The 20410-nt window shown below is 42.4% G+C and overlaps 1 protein-coding gene across 1 annotated transcript in view; it reads right to left on the reverse strand.

Annotated features, from left to right (window-relative positions):
* Positions 1-19621, reverse strand: part of METTL24 (methyltransferase like 24) — an 89668-nt gene extending 70047 nt beyond the window's left edge. The window contains exon 1 of the mRNA XM_069488382.1: positions 19301-19621. Coding sequence (XP_069344483.1) covers positions 19301-19621 — 321 coding nt within the window. The remainder of the gene's footprint in view (positions 1-19300) is intronic.
* Between the last annotated feature and the right edge of the window lie 789 nt (positions 19622-20410).

Raw genomic sequence — 20410 nt, forward strand, 5'->3', positions numbered from 1 at the left:
AGAAAGGACTAATATTCCTTGCATTAAAGAAAAACAAACTTGCTTCCACAAGGAAGAATTAAAAAAAAAACAAATCAGGTTACGGATTCTAGAAGACACAAACCATTTCAAGCCTTAAATTTTACTTGTTTCTTACTTGTAGAGAATCGTGGTATTGAAAGAGACCTTAGAGATAATGTAGACCAACCCCTTCGTACTACGATCAAAGAAAATGAAGTTCAGAAAGGTGAAACGACATGCAAAAGTCACCCAGGTAGGAGGTGGCAGGGATGAAATCTGGGCCCAGGCCTCTAGGCTGCTAGTCCCCTACCTGCCCTGCCACACCACACTGCCTCCATCCCAGGTCTCAGAGTTTTGTCTTCCCCATACCTAGTTTTCCCGACAATACAGACATGACATACCCAATAGCAACTTCAGAAGGAATTCCTAGGTAAAAACCACAATGACTGCCTTGAGCTGATAAACTCATCAATGCAATGGGCTAAGAAATTCATGAAATTCTTTATCCATAAAATGTGGAACATACTAAAAAGTTCACTAGTGGCTCTGAAGATGTCATGGAGATGAATCCTCAGTGAGCTAAAAAGGAGGATTAGAATGTGTTGGGGAAAGGATTCAGGCCTTTCTGTTGAATGGTGATGGTATATGTAAGTAGCAGAACGGGCAGCCTGAGTCCCTCAATGGCAGCCACAAGCTGAGACCTCGCCTCTCACCGCACCAACCCACAATGGACTTGTAGCATGAGTGAGAAATAAAAGTTTCTTACTTTAATCTGCTGAAATTTGAAGGATGTTTGTTACTGTAGCATAACCTCACCTATCCTGACTGACACAAGCCCTTAAAGGGCACTCGGTAAAAGATGGTTATCATTATTACGAATGCATCCCCACATAACCTTCCCAATGCACATATCAGAGACTGAATGATAGTCTAGAACACACCATTGTTTTATGGAGAAAGAAATGAAGTGTAACCAAAAACAAGCCAGTGTTGAGATCAGACCCAGAGAACTTAGGAAGTGCTCAGATAAAAACCATGAGGAAATTCTAGTTATAAAACAAATGCCACCCTCTGGTCTGTTTTCTAAGTGCATCCTGCCCTAACATACTGAGCTAGGCCTGTTTCCTCCGGCCCAGAATCCTCTCCCTTATTCACTTGTCAGTTCAAATTCCACATATTCTTCAGAGTCTAGTGTTAGTCCCACACACTTCCCTCAAATTTCCTAATCCCTCATGCCTCTGCTACGTGCAAAGCAGGTGCTTCAGCAATATTGCTTTTACTTCTCATTTTATACGTAACCAAACATTTGGTAGAATCTGTTTCAAGTGTGTCAATCTTGTTTCTCCAACCAGACTCCAAGCCTCATGAAGACACCATGTGTTTTGCTTCTTTTACAGTCTCCCTCAGAAGTGATTCCAAGGGACATTTTCACATTGATTTAAATGCCAGGGAAGAGAGAACATGGTTTCATCCTTGGAGCTGAGGACAATCTTTTTCTACTACTTTGGAAGAAAGTAGGGAAATTCACTAACTGGGCTTTAGAGTAATACCTTAATCTTGCTAAATATAAATACTTCTATTTAAGTGGAAATAAATTATTATAAACCCTAAATGTCTTTGATTCAGCTTTGTTCAAATTAAAATATAAACCAGAAATGACAAGTAGTTTAGCAGGAACCCTGAGAGAAACCGCAAGAAAGCATTTTAGGGAATTTAAAACACGTCATTAAAAATTAGCATTTGTTTTGATAGATAAAAAGTATCTACATACCAGTTATCATAAACTTTAAGCTAAATCTGTACATATTCTGTATCTTGAAGGCATAAAGTTAGGTTTTGTCCAAATCTGTTTAAGTAGAGCACAGAGCTTTTCTATAACATTGAAAGTTTGTTTTCATAATTCTAAAGACTATTGGCATGTAACCTGGAAGCTATATATATTTGTTACTGTAAAGTTTATTTGTTAAATGCAGAAAAAGTAGTTTTTCAGGTAACGATGAAAACTATATTTGTCATGGGAGGTTGATCCCATAGAGACAACCTCACGAAGAGAACCTTCTGGTCACAACTGCTCTGGTCTGGTTCTTGCCATTCATCCTGTATAAGAACAATGCTGTGCAGATTCTCTTAACATTAAATGAGTGCATTCCTCCTTGTAGGAATTTATTTTATAAGTAAAGTAAGTGAGCTCCAATATATGCAAAACATGATACACGATTTTTATTTTCTTCAACATATATTACAGTAGAAGCATTCTTAATCTGTCTCTACAAAACCAACTCAGAATTTTCCCTATCTGTGAACTTTTGCAGCTTAGTTTATGTTCCCCAGGAGTCATTTGGTTTGTTCCCAAACCAGGCTATATCAGTTGCACAACTTATTGAAATGACATAATTTAACTGGAAATTAGGTAAAACCATGAAATGTGTGCACAGAAAGAAAATGGGTTCTCTTTTTATAAAAACCAAGTCAATAAAGGCTAGGTGCTATTTTTAAATACTGTTGCATTATATATGGATGAAGTAACTGTAAAAGAGAATAACAAAATCACTAAAATCTAGAGGTGTTCTGCACTCAGATTGCTTCCCAAGTGTCAAATTCTTGCTCTACTTTGAAGAAAACAAAATTGGAAAGACGGGGTGATGTAGTTCAGATGAGTTTTTGCAAGAAAGACCAGAACTCCAGCCAGGGGCCATACACACAACAAAAGATTGGCAGATGAATGTACATGTGTATGTTTTCAGTATAAATACACCGTGTATGTACATGTGTTTGTGATTCACTGCGTGAACCACCTTTTAACGTATATAACTAAGTACTGCAAACCAGAGACTTAGAATATGAGGCTTCTACTCAACTTGTTAATTAAACGAACGGTTGTAGAGATTCACAAGTGCACAGTTAGAGACAGCGCAATGTTATTAATCAACTCAGAAAGGTGCTAGAGATTAATGTCAGTGAGTAGCTGGAGGAATATAAACATAAATCAGGATGTGGACAAGGTAGAAGAGATGACCCATAGCTTCCTTTATATTTATTTTCTCAAGAAGCTATAAATTTCCCCAGCTTTAAAATTTTTTTTAGCATTCATCATCTTTACAGCATAGAACAAGCACTTATTTACAAATGAAGTAACACAAAAATCAATAGGAAGAGGAACCACTGGCTACTGTCCTGAAAACAAAACATGGCTCTTCTTCAAGGTGTAGCTTAAGGAGTCCAAGGTGATCACACATCTCAGCACCACGAGGAAGAAGCTAGGCCTGGCTAGAGGGGGTTGGTCGGGGTGGGTCTGATGCTACAGGCTGTTGTCTAGGACACTGGGCCCCACGTGCTGAGGGCTCAGCCCAACCAGCATCCAGGCAATGCCAGCAGAGAAAAGCCCATCATCATACTGGGCAGCCTCAGTTAAAGGTGAACACTAATTATTAAACTCTCTACCCCAAGTTTAGAAATCAACCATCCCTGCCATCACTGGCCACGTCTTAATCTGGCACTCACGCCTGCCTGCAGGAGCGATCCGTCACAGGAGGCGGGGCCAGGGGAGGCCAAGGTATCTGCATTCTGAAAACTCCTATGAACAATTCTGATCCACTCCTGGATTAAGAGTTTAAGACTTCACATGGGCCTTGAATCCCCTGAATTTGCAAATGAGTGTGTCATGTGCAAATGTTCAGGATTCTGGAACGCTTGTTCCTAGCCTCCATCAGATTGTTTTCATCAAACTTGTGTAACTCCAAAAGGTACCGAACCACTGTTGAGAACTCAGTCCAAGTGTCAACTGTCCCGGTCACTTACACGGCCATGAGGAAGTCTGAGACGAAGCTGAACACAAGCACTCCCTGTGCAGAGCCCTCCTGTTGTACTTCTCTCTTTCTTTCTCTAAATTTTTTCCTCTAGACTCCAATCTGTTCCTATTTCTTCACTTCTATTTTTAAATCGAAAAGTTTGGTTTTCAAAATAACTGTAACATAAGAATTCCTCAGATAAAAGGCACAGAAAATTAAATTTCCAATTTCCCTTGCCCTTCTCCCATTCCTGTATGGTTTTATTATTATTATAGAACATTTTTTAAAAAACCTTAAGAGCACTTTCTGTTTTTCCTATTAAATTAATGACTTGACGAAATGTACATGTCTTTATTTTAATTATCAGTATCATGGCTTACCTATATTTTTAAAATAACAAATTACACATATAGGTAGTGCTCTTTTCTCCTGTTTCTTATCTTAACACATCAACATAACAAGGAAGGATACAATGTTATATGTGTTAAACAGGCTCCAATCTGTGCTGGTGGTTTGGTTTTATAAATAAGAACATTCCCTGTCCAGGAATAACGCCCAGGCATTCAGATTTTCCAAAACAACTCTCTGTAACCAGGGTACCCAAATAAATTCAAGCATTTCAATTTCAAAACCAATGTAGCTATCTGTTCCTGATTGAGTTTCCTCTAAGTGCACATTAGTTAAATAAGCCATCTTTTACTATTTCTGTGCAAAATGAATATTCACTACTCAAGAGAACATGCCCTATCATAATTACATAACTGGTTCAAATTTGTTTTTAAGCAATATAAGACATACTTGAAATTCCAGCCTGACAAAATAGCTAAAATTAAGCTTTAAAATATATTAGTTGATTTGGAAAACATTTAGGAAGCCTTAATATCAAACCTAAAATCTATAGTAATTACATATGTTTCTGAGATCCGGTTTCAGCATAGAGGTAGTCATGGCACAGAGTAGAAACAACACTAAATCTGAGCTTGGCTGACCTGGGTTATAAACTCAATTTATCCTGAGCCAATAATTTAACCAGATTCCCTCTTGGTGGAATTGAAATAACGTCCATCTCACTCATTAAGGGTATTATAAGAACCACTTGATATAACAACAGAGCAAGCCTTTGTGAGCTGGGAAGAGCTGTCTAAAAGCAAGGTATTGGTATAACTGCTGTTCCCTTTAACACAAACGCCCACCAACATATATAGAATGCTGCCTGCATGTAAGTCCTTACGAATGAGGTGACAACAGTGATTTGGCTGAGAATGAAAGTGAGAAAGAAGAGCCCAGGTAGCTGAAGTCCTTAGCTGCACATGAACCCGCTAGTGTATGAGGTGCAGTGGGCTGACAGATGCTTGGCCACATCTTTTGACAAACCCCTGGTGCTCTGTGTCAGTGCTTTGTGCAAAAAGCTGATGCACTAGGAGGCCAGCAAGCTCACGGCGACAGCACCTTGAAGCTGCCTCTCATCTGGCACACGGCAAGCTCCTAGGTTTCTAATGCAGGGCTGCGTGCGTCTGGTTCTGCAATGCATCTGCCGGGCCTGGGCAACTGTCAGGAGACTGAGCACCAGGAGGTTCACCAGGGGCCAGGAGACCATTCCTGAGAGGCCAAGCCAGGTGCTACGTAGAGAAGCAAACACGTGGGCTCCACATTTCTGCTGAACATCCCTGTGCCCACCAGTCAGAGCCGTGAGGCTGAGATCCCAGGGTGCTCTCACAGTTCCTTTATTTGAACAGAGCAAAGCATGTAGTTTCACACCTGTCATTCATTCTGTGGGCTTCTGGGTGTTTTTTAGAACTGAGATATAATTCACATACCACAAAATTTACCATTTTAAAGTGTACAATTCAGTGGCTTTTAGTATATATGCAGGTTTGCAACTATCACCATTATCTAATTCGAGAATATTATCTTCACCTCAATAAGAGACCTTGTTCCTAGTAGCAGTCACTCCTCATACCCCCCCCACCCCAGCAACCATTAATCTACTTTCTGACTCTATAGATTTGCCTATTCTGGACATTTCATTAAAATGGAGTAATGCAATATGTGGCCTTTTGTGACTGTTTTTTTTACTTAGCGTGATGTTTCAAGGTTCATCCACACTGTAGCATGTATCAGTACTTCATTCCTTTCTATGGCTGAATAAGATTCCACTGTATGGATATACTACATTTTGTGTATCCATTCATTTGTTTATAGACATTTGAGTGGCTTCCAACTTTTGGCTATTCTGACTAATGCTGCTACACACATTCATGTACAAATTTTGTGTAAAAATATATTTTCAATTCTCTTGGGTATATACCTGGAATGCAATTGCTGAGTAACTTCTGGGCACTTCTGAACCTAAAGTTCATGTCATCACCCATTTCCATGGCAGACAGAAAGAAATACAGTTCACCAGGGACTCCAAAAGTCAAAGGGGGAAATGAAGACATGTGTGAAGGAAAAAAGGCGTTCTGCATGAAGCAATATATTGCTGCTCCCAAAATACCACTAATAACATATTTCCCATACACCATAACACAGCGCATAATGACTGCTTACCATGGTCAAGGCGCCGTACTGAGCACATTATATGCATTGTCTAATAGTAGAGAGGATGGGGAAACATGATTACTGAAAACAAACACTGACTGCAGCCAATTCTGCCTTCTGCCAGCATGGCATAATTCACGTCTAGGCCAGGCCTGGACGAAGAGGGAAAAACAAAGGACGCTAAATTGGCTGAGTAAGAAAAGGACATGTATTTGGCACTTGTTTGCTAGAAGCTAAAGAGAGTAGGGTGGGGAGTGGGAGTGTGAAGCCTTGAAATGGAAGACAAGGACTGATGTGTAGATAGGAGAAGCAGAAATAATGCAGCAGGAGCCTACAAAGACAAGACAGCCTGTAAGAAATCCCAGTGGGCAGGAAAACTACAAGGCATCAATTTTAAGTTGATTTCTGTTTAGAACCGCGTTGATATCTTCTTCCATTTCTGAGACCTGCAGTCAGGCCTGTGTTGGTGTCACTCTCGAAGATTAAAGAAGTGGGCAGTGCAAAGAGGAGACCGCAGTGGCCAGAGGGGAGACACTGAGCTAGCAGCAGGAATTCAGAGAAGGGTGATGGGAAATGTAAGCCCCAGACATTATCAGAATATTGGAGGGAAGAAAAGATACTGAACTTCTCATAGCACACGGCTCAAGACATTTTAATTTAAGTATTTTTTTTTTTTGAGACAGAGTCTCACTTTGTTGCCCAGGCTAGAGTGAGTGCCGTGGCGTCAGCCTAGCTCACAGCAACCTCAAACTCCTGAGCTCAAGGGATCCTCCTGTCTCAGCCTCCCGAGTAGTTGGGACTACAAGCATGCACCACCATGCCCGGCTAATTTTTTCGATATATATTTTTAGCTGTTCATATGATTCCTTTCTATTTTTTTAGTAGAGATGGGGTCTCGCTCTTGCTCAGGCTGGTCTCGAACTCCTGAGCTCAAACGATCCGCCCACCTCGGCCTCCCAGAGTGCTAGGATTACAGGCGTGAGCCACCGCGCCCGGCCTTAATTTAAGTATTAAGGGAAAGGGTGACCCCAGAAGCTGGAAGAGATGGGAATCATCTGACTTTCACAATATAATCTGCCCAACAAATTCACAGTTGTATTAGAAAAAGTGGGTAACGGGTCACAGTAGGAAAAACCAAGATTTATCACTTTAATGTTCACTGCAGCCTCTTAAGACCTTCAAGACTTTACTGTGACATTCCCATGAATGGTCAGAGAGTACCAAAACATTCTCTCGGTGCCCTATTGGAAGTCTAGGACTATTCTTCTCACGCTGAAGATGGAAAAACTCTAGGTCCACTGAAGTTTTTTTCTCACCACCACCCTTGGAACGGTCACAGTTAGGTGACCCTGAGGCCACTTCTACAGCAGGGGTTGGTAAACATTTTCTGAAAATAGCCAGATAGTAAATATTTAGACTTTGTGAGCCAAGAGGCAAAATCAAGGACGTTAAGTAAGTACTTAAATAACAAGAGAGAAGACAGAGTTCCACAACACTTTTATTGATAAAATTCAAAACACAATAATTGTGCACAATTTTTAGTAATACAGATCTACTAATGAGAAGAATAAAATTTATTTTTTTGATAGCATTTTGCTTTATTGGGGTTCAAAATTCATGTTTCCTAACATCAGATTGATTGCAACGGTTTCTCTGTAAAAACCATTCTTAGCTCATGGGCCATACAAAAACAGGTGCAGGCCAGATGTGGTCCTTGACCTCTGTTCTGTAGTCACCATTATCTGAAGAAAGTGAATGCTGGGTTATTTATGCTAAGAGTCTATGGTGTAAATACCCTAATAGAGAGATCACAGACCTCAAAGGGACTTTGTAGTAGTACCTGAGAGATTCAGCTGTTCCTCAAACCCATTGGTCTAGTACCCCCATGATAGAAATAACCATTCTTTCAGCCACTATTTACTGAGCACGTACTATGTACGAGAACTATCATAGTCACTGGGGAAACGGTGGTAAGACAGATGAGCTGTCTACCTTCATAGGGGATGAGGCTGCAAACAAAAATTAAAGAAAGTAAAAATTGTCAGAGAGTGATAATGCTATAGAGAAAATGAAAGAAGGTATTAGAAGAGTGGGGCTAGGGAGCTACTTTGGATAAAGCAGTACATTGATAGTAAGGAGTTCCCTTTTCTCCATATTATTATCAATCTTTGTTTTATCAGATGTACTGTATTTCTTACAATATGATGGGGATGAACTAGAATCCCATCGTGTTTCCATTGCTTCCCCTTCTTATTAGGAGAATGGATCATCTTTATACATATGTACAATTTGGTTTTTGGCCTTTCAGATTTCCTCTTCTGTTAATTCCTGGTTGATTCCATGTTTATTTTTCTGTTGTTTGTCTTTTGCGTTTTGTTGGTGTTAAGGTTTTGGATATTAATCCTTTATTGGTGATATACATTGCGAATATCCTCTCCCAGACTCTGATTTGTCTTTTAATTTTGTGGTGTCTTTTGTATACAAGATTTTAATTTTTACCTGGTAAATAATCCACATTATGTCAGACTTGGTTGTTAGTGCCCTTCCCAGCAGGCAAACAGAAAAAGGCATGGATTTTGAGTTCAGACCTTCATTTCATCCCTTATAGCTACGTCCTGCTCAAATTTATCAATGTCTCTGAGCCTTGACTTCCTCATCTGTAAAATGAGGACAATTCCTACCTCACAGGTTCGTTTTGAGAATTAAATGAAAGAATATATATGTAACTCCCCTAGGACAATGGCCCCCTCCCAGCCCACTCTTAAATTAGAAGCTTCTTGAAGGAATTATATTCCCCATAATACTATGTGCAATGTTGATACTTAGACTTTGTTTATTGTGTTGATTAAATTGAGTTTATCTTTAAAATGCATACAAAGTAGCAACTGTAATAATATGCACTTAATTGACTAAAATGTGGAAGACAGGGCCAGAAAAACAATTCAACAATTAGCTCTTTAATCCCTGATTACTCCAAATGGCCTCCTTTGAACTAAAGAGGTAACAGTGGTAATAAGCGACCCAGTTAATAAGAGATTTGTAAACATTCTTTTGAGGGAAAACTGTATTTTAAAAGCTTGGAATTTATACAGTCAATCCTAATACAGACCAAAATTATTCAACAGTACATTGTAAAAGATATTTGTAATTAGTTTTGAGGAAAAAAATCATAAACTGATATGGACAGGTAAGCCATAACAATTTCATAACAAATGAGTTATATAGGGAATAAATTTATAATACAAACACTAACACAAATGCCCTCATTACTGCTAGCTTTTATTCCAGATTTTTAAAAAATATTCCAACTCCTCTGATCCCTGAGAATATTAAGTTTTAAGAATAAAAGAAACATTAAAAATTACAATTGGGCTTTATACACCACAGACACCTGTATCCTTTTTTTTTTTTTTTTTTTTTTTTGAGACTGGGTCTTGCTCTGTCACCTGGGCTAGAGTGCAGCGGTATCATCATAGCTCACTGCAGCCTCAAACTCCAGGGCTCAAGTGATCCTCCTGCTTCAGCCTCTTGAGTAGCTGGAACTACAGACACATGCCGCCATGCGTGGCTAATGCTTCTATTTTTTTTTTTTTTTTTTTTTTTGGTAGAGATGGGGTCTGGGTCTTGCTCTTGCTCAGGCTGGCCTCAAGTAATCCTCCTGCCTCGGCCTCCTAGAGTGCCAATATTACAGGCGTGAGCCACTGTACCCAGCCAACACCCCTACACCTTTTTGACAATCACAGGCCAGTGTCCCAGCTGGCAACACAAGATTGAACACAGACCAGATTCATTTACTGAACTATTTCCATGTGCCAGGACACCTGCTAAGTGCTTTCACCAACATGTTCTTGTTTAATCTTCACAACAATCTTGTGAATTAAGTATTACTAATTTCTTACAGAGGAAGAAACTAAAGTTCAGAGAGGGTATTCTACTTGTCCACATGCAGTAAAGTACGGGAGCAGAATTTAAACTTCTGACGTTAAGTGTAAATATATGAGTCCATCTTACAGGTAGGTAAGGCTGCATCATATGGAAGTATTTTTATGACATTTGTAAATCCAGGTAAACAGGTCTCCAAGGATCCCATGTATAACCTTCACTGACTTCTCCCATATTTTACTCCCAAAACTGCTGAAAGAAGAAGCCTCCTTCCACAGCCTAATCACTCTGAGCTCGATGAGTATATATTTTGCTCATTCGGATTTTTTTTGTTGTGCTCCACTCAAAGATGAAAAATAAACTAAAATGACTTGCTGTCATATTGTGCACAATAGCAAATGCTATTCAACATGAATTGCCTCTGATTTGTGGCTGGATTCTGAAAACACGTTTGGAAGTCATTCGACTGGCTCCAACTAAAACTGAGTAAGTGATCACCATGAAGATGGATTTAGACATGGCGTTTGATTCATCTCATCAGAGGTCTTCAGCTCATTTACACTCGTGGCCTTATTTATTCAAATAACTTGCATTTTTCCCTGCAGAGAAAAAGACCAGCAGACCATCATTCCATCCCTGCTTTGTGCAAAGAGTCTAACATAAACAATGTCAACAAGAATGATCGCATTTAACAAACTCCAGGATGCACCACAGCACTGCTTGTAAGATGTAAATCAAGTCTTGTTTTTTTTCACTATTCTGCCAAATTCACGTCTGCCTCATTTTAGATCTCGGTCTCCTGAAAAGAGCCTCCTATGCTTTATTCAATACTGTGAAATGTGCAAATTCAGTGAGGCGTTCAAAACAGTGAACGTGAAACATGACCTAGACAATGTCCGTTTAGACACGGATGATTGAAGGGTTACCATACTGTGGTGGCCATAAGTGCTGCTCACCAGCTCTCTGACTCTGGTACACAGCAGGAGGGTACCTCTGGCATTGGGCGGGGCCAAGGGACTGCTCTGACCACTGGGTTGTGAGCAGGAGTGATGTATGCTGCTTCCAGGCCAGGGCTTTTAATAATGCCACGCGAGACCCTCCAGAGCACTCACCCCTCTGCTGAGGTGATCGGCAATGTTCCAGATAGTGGCTGCGCTGCTAGCCTGGGGTCCAGAGGGAGGACGATGCCAGCACAAAGCTGTGCCCCACCCTGCCAGCCCACAATGCATACACAGCACCAGCAAGAAATAAATGCATGTTAGTATGAACCCTGAGACTGGAGCATTGTTTGTGACCGCAGCATAAAGCATAAATGAGCCCCTCCTGCTGGATCCCCCAGACAAATGGTGTCATGAAAAAGGGCTTGGCGTCTCTAGTGATGTTAGCAGATTTGTGTAATTTAGTATCTGAAGCAAAATGTCATTATCTTGCCAGGGAAAGGTCCCTCAGCCCATAGTTCACTTGGCCCCCAATCATCATGTTCCAAAATCTGAATTAAATAGACCTAAGCAGAATTGAAAAGGAAAAGTTTTACCGTTGTAACCTTCCCATCTGCCAGTTCTAATTTATTGGTCTGTCAAGGTTCCCAGTTGTAAACAATAGAAACCACTCTGGCTAGTTAAGCAGAAAAGGAATTGATTAAAGATTTATTAGCTTATAGAATCTCAAGGCAGTAACACCACCTCCAGACATGCCGGTGTGGACTATGCTGCCCCACCACTGGGTATGGACACCACAGCCTATTCCACCACTCTGAGCTCTGGATGCCGCTGCTAGAACCTCAGCCCTGAGCCACTCTGTGGTCCTTGGACCTCTGTAAGGTCCAATCCAAATGCTCCTGCAGTTGTATCTGAATGGTGAGGCACAGGTCACATGAATGCACTGTAGATGCAATGACAAGTGGGGGAAAAATTTTTGGCATTTTTCTTAGAAAGGTAGAGAATTCCTTAAACACAGGAAAGATATTCAAAAGTGTGGCTGAAATGAAAGATAAATACCCAGCACTTCTGTAGTAATGGGCAATATGGATGACTAAGGTCTTCAGTGCTCACTGTAGACATCATCAAGTTCCAGAGCCTTCCTGGTTTCCACAGCTTTTCTTTTTCTCCCCAGTACTGTTTCAGTCGGTCCTTGTTTGCCATTCATACTAGTTTCATTTGTGTCTGTCACTTGCAACCCAGAGAGTCCTAACTGATAGAAATCACCGTATGTTAAAGAATCCCAGACTAGACAGTTGCAAAGGGGCGTAAATATCCAGATGCTATGAAGAATTTTTCAGATTTTTATTTATTTATTTATTTTTTTTTTTTTGCAAAGTAACTCTGCATTCACAGAAAAAAGAATCAAAGAACATAAGACTCTAACTTTGGTTTGAGAACCCTAATTGGGATCATGGGCTAAATACTGATATTTATTATACTTTCTCTACTAAAAGTCCTCACAAATAACTTTTTACTTTAAAAAAAGTAAAATATGAAAAAAGTATAGGAAACATTATATATAAATAGATCTTGTGTGCATACACCCACTGAATAAAAAAAAAAGTCCGAAGTATACACAAGGTGCCAACTTATTGCCAAAAGCTACTTGGAAATAGGGTTATCTATAAGAACACATCTAGACAGAGAAATAGTTAATATTTAAAGAAATATAGGCCGGGCGCGGTGGCTCACGCCTGTAATCCTAGCACTCTGGGAGGCCGAGGCGGGTGGATTGCTCAAGGTCAGGAGTTCGAGACCAGCCTGAGCGAGACCCCGTCTCTACTAAAAATAGAAAGACATTATATGGACAACTAAAAATCTATATAGAAAAAATTAGCCGGGCATAGTGGCGCATGCCTGTAGTCCCAGCTACTCGGGAGGCTGAGGCAGTAGGATCGCTTACGCCGAGGAGTCTGAGGTTGCTGTGAGCTAAGCTGACGCCACGGCACTCACTCTAGCCTGGGCAACAAAGTGAGACTCTGTCTCAACAAAAAAAAAAAAAAAAAGAAATATATATATATATATTCACACACATTGATGCTAGGGTCTGGGATTATTAAAACAAAAGCAACCTTATACTCTATTTCCAGGTGCTCATGTCCAAGGGCTAGTTGAAATAAGAGAATAATATATGAGAAAAACAAAAACCAAAGGGCAAACCTGCACATAAAGTAGACTGAGTAAAGAATGCCAAGGACTTGATTTCTTGGGGTAACTTAGAGAAAGTTTCTCTTTTCTCTAAGAATGGCTTCCAGGACAGGGAGGGAGCCCTTGGGCTATGTCAAGGGCAAGTGGCCAGAGCTGGCTGATCCAGGGTGACTATCAGAGACCAGAGACCCAGCCCTGCCGTCCAGTGAGGCGAGCTGCATTACAGCAGCACTTGAAGAAGAAGGTCAGGAATTCAGAGAGCTGGGATTTCCAAAGCAGCTCTAGTCCTTCTTTCTTCCACAGGGTGGTCATCAACTCTTCCTCTAATTCAGTCAGAAATCCCCAAGGTTTCCCAATACATTTCTTTAACTCTTTTTTTCTTTTTTAAGTTAGGCCAGAGTCCAGTTTTCTTATTTACATCCAAAAGAACATTATATTAACTAAGAATATTCTCCTACAATCTTATCCTCCCCAATATCCAGCTCCAGCCTTAGGTAACTCATCTTCCTCAACAGGAACAATTTAAAAGGACCTTCAATTCCTTTCTACCTACTAGTCATGTGCCATGCTACCATTGCAATTAGCATTAACCTAACTTGTCACTTTTAAGGAAAATGACTGCTAATTTTGACTGGCATGATCTGGCTCAGGGTTCTAACTTCAAATGCCTTCCAAGACAAGACAGGTGAGGTAAATGTAGAGAATGGTGAGCTGACCCCACTAGACACTATATGCCCCATCTAAAGATATTTATGTTCAAATACTTAAAACACCATGTGGCTTGAACAAAATTCATAGGCCAGATTTACCTCCTGAGCTGCCAACTAGTAACCCAGCTTGCTATTCGTTTACATTACATCTGGACCTAGACTGTAAGGCTCATAAACTCAATTTTTTTCAATCATTTGAGCAGGATAAAAATGCTTTTTGGACAGCAAATTTTCCTACCCATTTTTAGCAGAACACTCCACAAGACATTAGTGGGACCAATGTGAAGTATCTAGAAGACCCAAGTGCTGCTTTTAAAAGAAGCTTATCAACACTGGTAGATTCCTGTCTTAGTGTGTGCCTCATGGTAAATAAAACAGGCTCGTGTTACTTTCTATAAATCCCAGCACAAAGAGCCAAACCCCTTATAAGCACAGGACTCCAAAGGTATCCATAGAACAGGCGGAAAAACTCAAATGCCTACCACCCTTGACAGTCTTCCCTTTAACTACTTGGCCCTGATTCTCTTCACAGACTAAAAAGGAAATCCAATCCTATTCAAGAAAACTGATAAGACATTCTTTTCCTTGGAGAAAATGGACTGGATAAATTACACACAAAAACCTAAAATCTCCACCACCAGTTGTTGAAAAACAATAGAGCCTCCATTAGCAGTTCCTTTACCCACAGAATGCTCCCTGAGCAACTGCGGGGTTTGGAAAGAGTGCAGCGCCCTGTTCCCCATCTAAGACACATCAAAGTTGTAATGAAAGCCTGCTTTTCTTTGTGCAACTAAGCAACTGCTATTTCACACCCACATATTGCTGGAGTTCATTCAATTACCCTCAATGACTTTGTTTAAAATGAAAATGCTTTGCCTCCTAAGGACAGTGTGAGAGGACTGATTAATGTTGTTCCCTGAAGGACTGAAGTGTAGGTACACACGCAAAAACCTGAGGAGCTGGAAACTACTGCTGGGCCATATTTCACAAGCAATTCAAACCTACCTTCAAGTATTTCCTAAAGAATAATGACTCTTCAGGCAGTTGGATATACCAGGGGGCATACTATGTCATTTTCCCTCTTTCTTCTTGATGACAATCACGGAATTAGAATACTAAGAGGATGGCAAGAAGTGAGAAAGACCAAATTTTGCCATATGGTTTTTCAGGAGAAGAGGAAACAGCTTTTTTTTTCCCCCCTGACACATTGTTCCAAAGAATCTGTAACTAACAAACCAAGCCAGCACATTGCTGGGTTCTGTAGCTTTGTGACTCAGAAGTCACTTTTCTATCCAACATATTAAATGTCAAGTAAAATATATCCGATAAGAGAGAAGAAATTTCTCTGGGAAGCTTGGCCCTTGAGTGAGTTTCTCTCTTCTGCAAATGAACCCTGTATTTTGCTGCTGTCTTTTAGGTGGATTGTCAACCTGTAAGAGGTATGAAATCTGCCCAAGAGCTGCATAAAAAAAAAAAAAGAAAGAAAGAAAGTGTAAATCATGGAGACCATAGCTTAGTCCTCCACATAAATCCTCCCAAAAAGAACATTACTCATGGTAAACATAATAAAAGTCTGTTTAAGAAAGAAAAAGGAAAAAAAAAAAAAAACAGAAAAAACACATGCAGATAGAAAACAGAGAAGAGAAAAAAAAAGAGTCACAGTGATATTTTTATGCATGGGTAGTATACAAAATTTGGAGATTAAAAACTCTGATGCAATGCTTAAAGAGTCTGCAATATACAAGAATGTACAGGTTTCAGGGTGGTCATAATCAAAAAGAGCAGTATTTATTAATATCTATTCTCTGTCATTTGCCCTCATTTCACAGTGCTATCAAATTAGAACCCCTGATGCAAAAAACGACTTAATATTTAGAGCTGGTTCTTCCATGCCTCAGGGAAAGAAAGGAATGAGGAAAGAGGGAAAGAATTATATGAGAATTACACTTCACTTCTCTTTTTTATAATAGATTGTTTTCTTTAAGAAGAACATAAGCTATGATTAAAGTGGCAATATAATTGCTGAATTTTTGTGCCTCTAACACCTGCAAAAGAAGCTTGGTGACAAGACACACTCAGCAACCCAATTATTTCATGCAGGTTTTCATCCACTCAGAAAGCCATCCTCAAAATAGAATGGAACTTTTTCTCCTTTACCAATCTGGGGGGTGCCCAGGGCAAAGTAACCAAGAACCTAACAAGATTGTTGATCAGTATTCTCAACAAACAAAATTTAAATAAAATAAGATTCAAGGAGTTTAACAAACAACTTCCAAATTTTATTTCAATTACTTAACGGTGCATTCAGCTTATATTATACCACCTCGTGATGTGAGGCTGAAAAGGAACAAGACTTGTCCCAAGGGAGATGCAGGTTATTGAGCTCTGTTCCCAGAAGTGGGAGGACAGATTAGATAACTGGTCTTTCCAGTTTTAAGGAATATTTTAATTCAACTGTTAAATCATGGGAAAATGAAACAAATTCAATTTTCTCACTATCTAGGCATTTGGGGAGGTTAGATGTACATCCTGAAAATAGGTAAATAGCTAGGGAGAAGGAAATCCAGGCAAAATTTTCCCTTAGGAGGCGGCTAAAAACTTAGTATTTTAAAAACAGCAATAAGCCCACTTACTTCTTTCTTATATGTTTTTAACCAAAGACATTCAGAGTTACCCATAATAGGCTGAAATAGTAAGATTCTTATATTTTTACATTTTGGTATCTCAGGAGTAAACATTTACTAGGGGTCACCATGGGAAACACAATCCTTCCCATCAAGAACAATAGTGGACACAAAATATTCAATCTGAAATGGATTATTGGGTCGCAACATGTACAAAGCAACTCACAAATCAGACAGCATTTCTGTTGTCATCCCAAACTGGGGAGAGATCAGCATGGAAGAAGGATTGCTGTGGGAAGGTTTCCAGATGATGAACGTTCACCTGAATGTTCAAGGATGGAAAGTGCAGGCGTCATAGGAAGGGGGAGGGGGGCCTTGCAGGTAAACAAATCAGCAAAGCCAAAGGCATGGAAATAGGTTATAACAAACTACACTTGGCAAATGGCTGAGGCTAAAGAGCTGGAGTAGACTAGTACATCAGGCACTATGCTAAATTTTTCCTTTTTTTTTTCTTCCTAATTTAATTTTAATTAAACTGAGCCCCAGGGCTCAGACTGAGATGTCTTTTCTTTGTTAGCCACACCCACTTTCTAGTTGACCTCATACAATATCATGATTTTAGTGCCACTTGTACATGATGACTCTCAAATCCCAAACTGTTACCTTCTTTCTTATATATTTTTATATTAGAAAGTTTGGATGTTTGCTCCAAACTCCAGATTCACACGTCCAACTGCCTATTTGACATTTCCACCTGAATGACCAAGGATATCTCAAAACCAAACTCCTGCTTTTCTTCCATCCCCCAAACAAAACAACCAAGCAGGAACCAACTGCTCCTCCCTTGTCTACCTTCCAAACACATCCTTCTCACCACCTCCACACCTACCACCCTGTCTCAGCCACCTCCATCTCCAGCAGGGATCACTGCAGCAGCCTCCTAAGGGGATGGGTGTGACCAGTGGTCCTCTGAGCCTACGCATTCCAAACCTTGCTATCTGTAGGACAGGCTCCAGTTATCTGTACTGTTGTCTCAAGTAGAGACAAAGACTTAAGAGTAATTCTTGGACAGGTGACTGCAGAAAGAACAGATGTTGAGAGTGAATCTGAAAGAAGTGCACGGTGGGGTTGAGGGTATCGAGGATGGGACATTTGAGGACAGCCACGGAGGAACAAAAGAAGCCCAACTGTTAAGAAACACCAAGTTGTAGGTCAAGTGTCCCCCTCCTCAGTCAGCCTTTCTTGACTCAGCAGGCAGAGTTCAAGGCCTCAATTACAATACTAGTCACATCAGCAGATGCCTGTGCTGATTGCCACTCCCATGAGAATTTGAACTCATTTTGTGCCTCCAGCACCTGATGCAGCATTGGGTACCTGGTAAGCCCTTGGCAAAAGTGTGCTGAACGCATAACATGATATCATGGAAAGTGCATTAGAAGCATGGGGAGGGAGTGGCTGCTTTCTTCTGGAAGAGCTAATTAAGACTTTACATAGGAGATGAGGTTTCAGAGATAGAAACAAATATTTGTTATCCAGGAAGATAAGACTGATGGCCTGGAAAGGAACAGCAGTGGTGTGGAAGGACAGAGTGCAAAGCCCTAAGCGGAGGAGGCGGGAAAAGCAGTGGAGGAAGTGGTGGGGTGTGATAATGGGAAGGAAGCAACACAGTCAGAGGAAGAGCTTTTCCCCCTGCCCAACAGCGGCGGGAGGGGTGTCCAAAGAAATGAGGAAAAGCCAGGCAACCGAAGGAAGTGCTTCACAGGATGTGGATGGGGTTGGGAGGAGGAGTTGACGGGTACAAGGACGAGGCCAGCTCATAACTGTAGTCCTTAATCTGTTCATTCCCAAGTACCATGTAAATTACCGAGCTCCAAAAAGAAGGGTAGGAGGCCTGAGGCTTACCAATCAGAGGTTAAAATGGACTACTCGATGAGGTATGAGCCAAGAAGTTAATGCGGAAGGAAGCGCAACACTGCGGAGTGATGTCAGACAAAGCCAGGTTATTACTTGGGCCCTCGAGTATCCAATTAACCTCCCATTAAATGGCGCTGGGGACTGGACCTCTCACCCTGCACCAACCTTCCTGCCTACCCGGGCAGTGGGATCAAAGGAAATTCGGCTAGAGGGTGGATTTTCCCTGTGATATAGGGAGTGGACAAGCCATTCACAGTGGATACCCACCCGGCTCTGTCCTGGCCTTGAGGGGAAAACTGGGAGAAGCACACAGCACATGAATGGCAACTACAACTCCTTTCTTTCCCTGTCCCTGTCCATCACTTCCCTTGCCTATCGCTCAAGCCGTCCCCTCACTAAAGTGTACGCCCCGTGAGAGCAGGGCATCGTCCTTATTGCTGGATATCCAGAGCCTGGGAGGGCACCTGGCACACAGTGGACGCTCAGCCAGTATTAGTTGAATATTGAATGAACTCTGCTCGGTCCCACTTCGCTCCACCTGAGCTTGGAAGCATGCGACCAGTGGAGCCGCATCAGAGAGCATGGGGGTTAGAGAAGCGGAAGACTTTGGAGGGCCCAGCGGGGTGGCCTGCGACCCCGAGCGGAGGGCCCCGCCGCGCGGTCAGGGAGGGGATTCAGGCCCAAGGCCCAATACTGCACGGTTCGCAACTGACCTTCCGGCGGGGGCGCCCGCGCGGGGCGCAGCAGCTCGGCTCCGGCGTCCCGCTCCCGCCGCCCCCCGGCGGCGCTCGGCGCCCGCTGCGCACGTAGGTCACCTGCCTCCTGGCGCCGCGCGGCGGGCCGGGCGCGGGTGGCAGGTGCGGGCCGGGCGGCCTGAAGGCCGGGGCCGGCGGGGCGCTGCGGGCTGGGGGCCCGGGCGCGGGCTCGGCGCGCCACAGCTCTGCGCAGAGCCGCAGGCCGAGCAGCAGCGCGGCGCCCAGCAGACCCCGGCGCAGGGCGCTGCAGCCCCTCCCGGGCGGCCTGTCCCGGGCCATGGCGGGGGCCGGGCCCCGGGGACGCGCTTGGGGTCCTGCGGGCGGCGCCCGGCCGGCAACAGGGATGTGGCCCCGCGGGCGCGAGCTGCCAACTGTGGGAACTCCCCCGCGGGCCGGGGCGCGGGCTCGGACCCGCCTCCCTTCCTCCCCACCGAGGAAGCCTCGGCGTAACCTTATCCTGCCCAGCCGAGCGCGCCCTGCCGCTGGAAGGGGCGAGGGGCGGTGGGCCAGGCGCGGGCCCGGGGCTGCGCGCCCCACCCCGCCCCGGACGCAGGCGGCCGGCTGAGCAGGGCTCTCTGAAGGAGCGCCCTCCAGCCCGGCCGCCAAAGCCTGGCGGAGCTGAAAGAGACAAGGCCAGAAAAAGCACATTCCTAATGGGATCCTGAGCCGCAACTTCATTTTCTGGAATTAGTATTTTTGGAGAAACACAGGATTGAGCATAGGTGAGCTGCCAGGTGTGGCTACAATCAACAGTCAAGCAGTTTGTGCCATTAAACACAATATAAAAATAAATCGCACTTATGCTCAGGTTTACAACTTCTCCCTCTCAAGAAAGAAGGGGGGCAGGGGACGAATAGAGCTCAATGTAGAATAATCAGATTAGACTTATTCCATTTCTAAATTCTGCCTGAAGCCAATTCGTGCTTTCTCTCCATGTTATGAAATGTGTGGGGGTGAAGGAGGAGAGGGAAAAAGCCAGCTAAGACATCTGACAGCAGGGAGAGAGAACAGAAGTTACCATGGCATGATGTAAATCAAATTAATTTAGCTCCAAACACACACCTCACT

The sequence above is a fragment of the Eulemur rufifrons genome, chromosome 15 (genome assembly GCF_041146395.1).
Source record: "Eulemur rufifrons isolate Redbay chromosome 15, OSU_ERuf_1, whole genome shotgun sequence".
Lineage (NCBI taxonomy): Eukaryota > Metazoa > Chordata > Mammalia > Primates > Lemuridae > Eulemur > Eulemur rufifrons.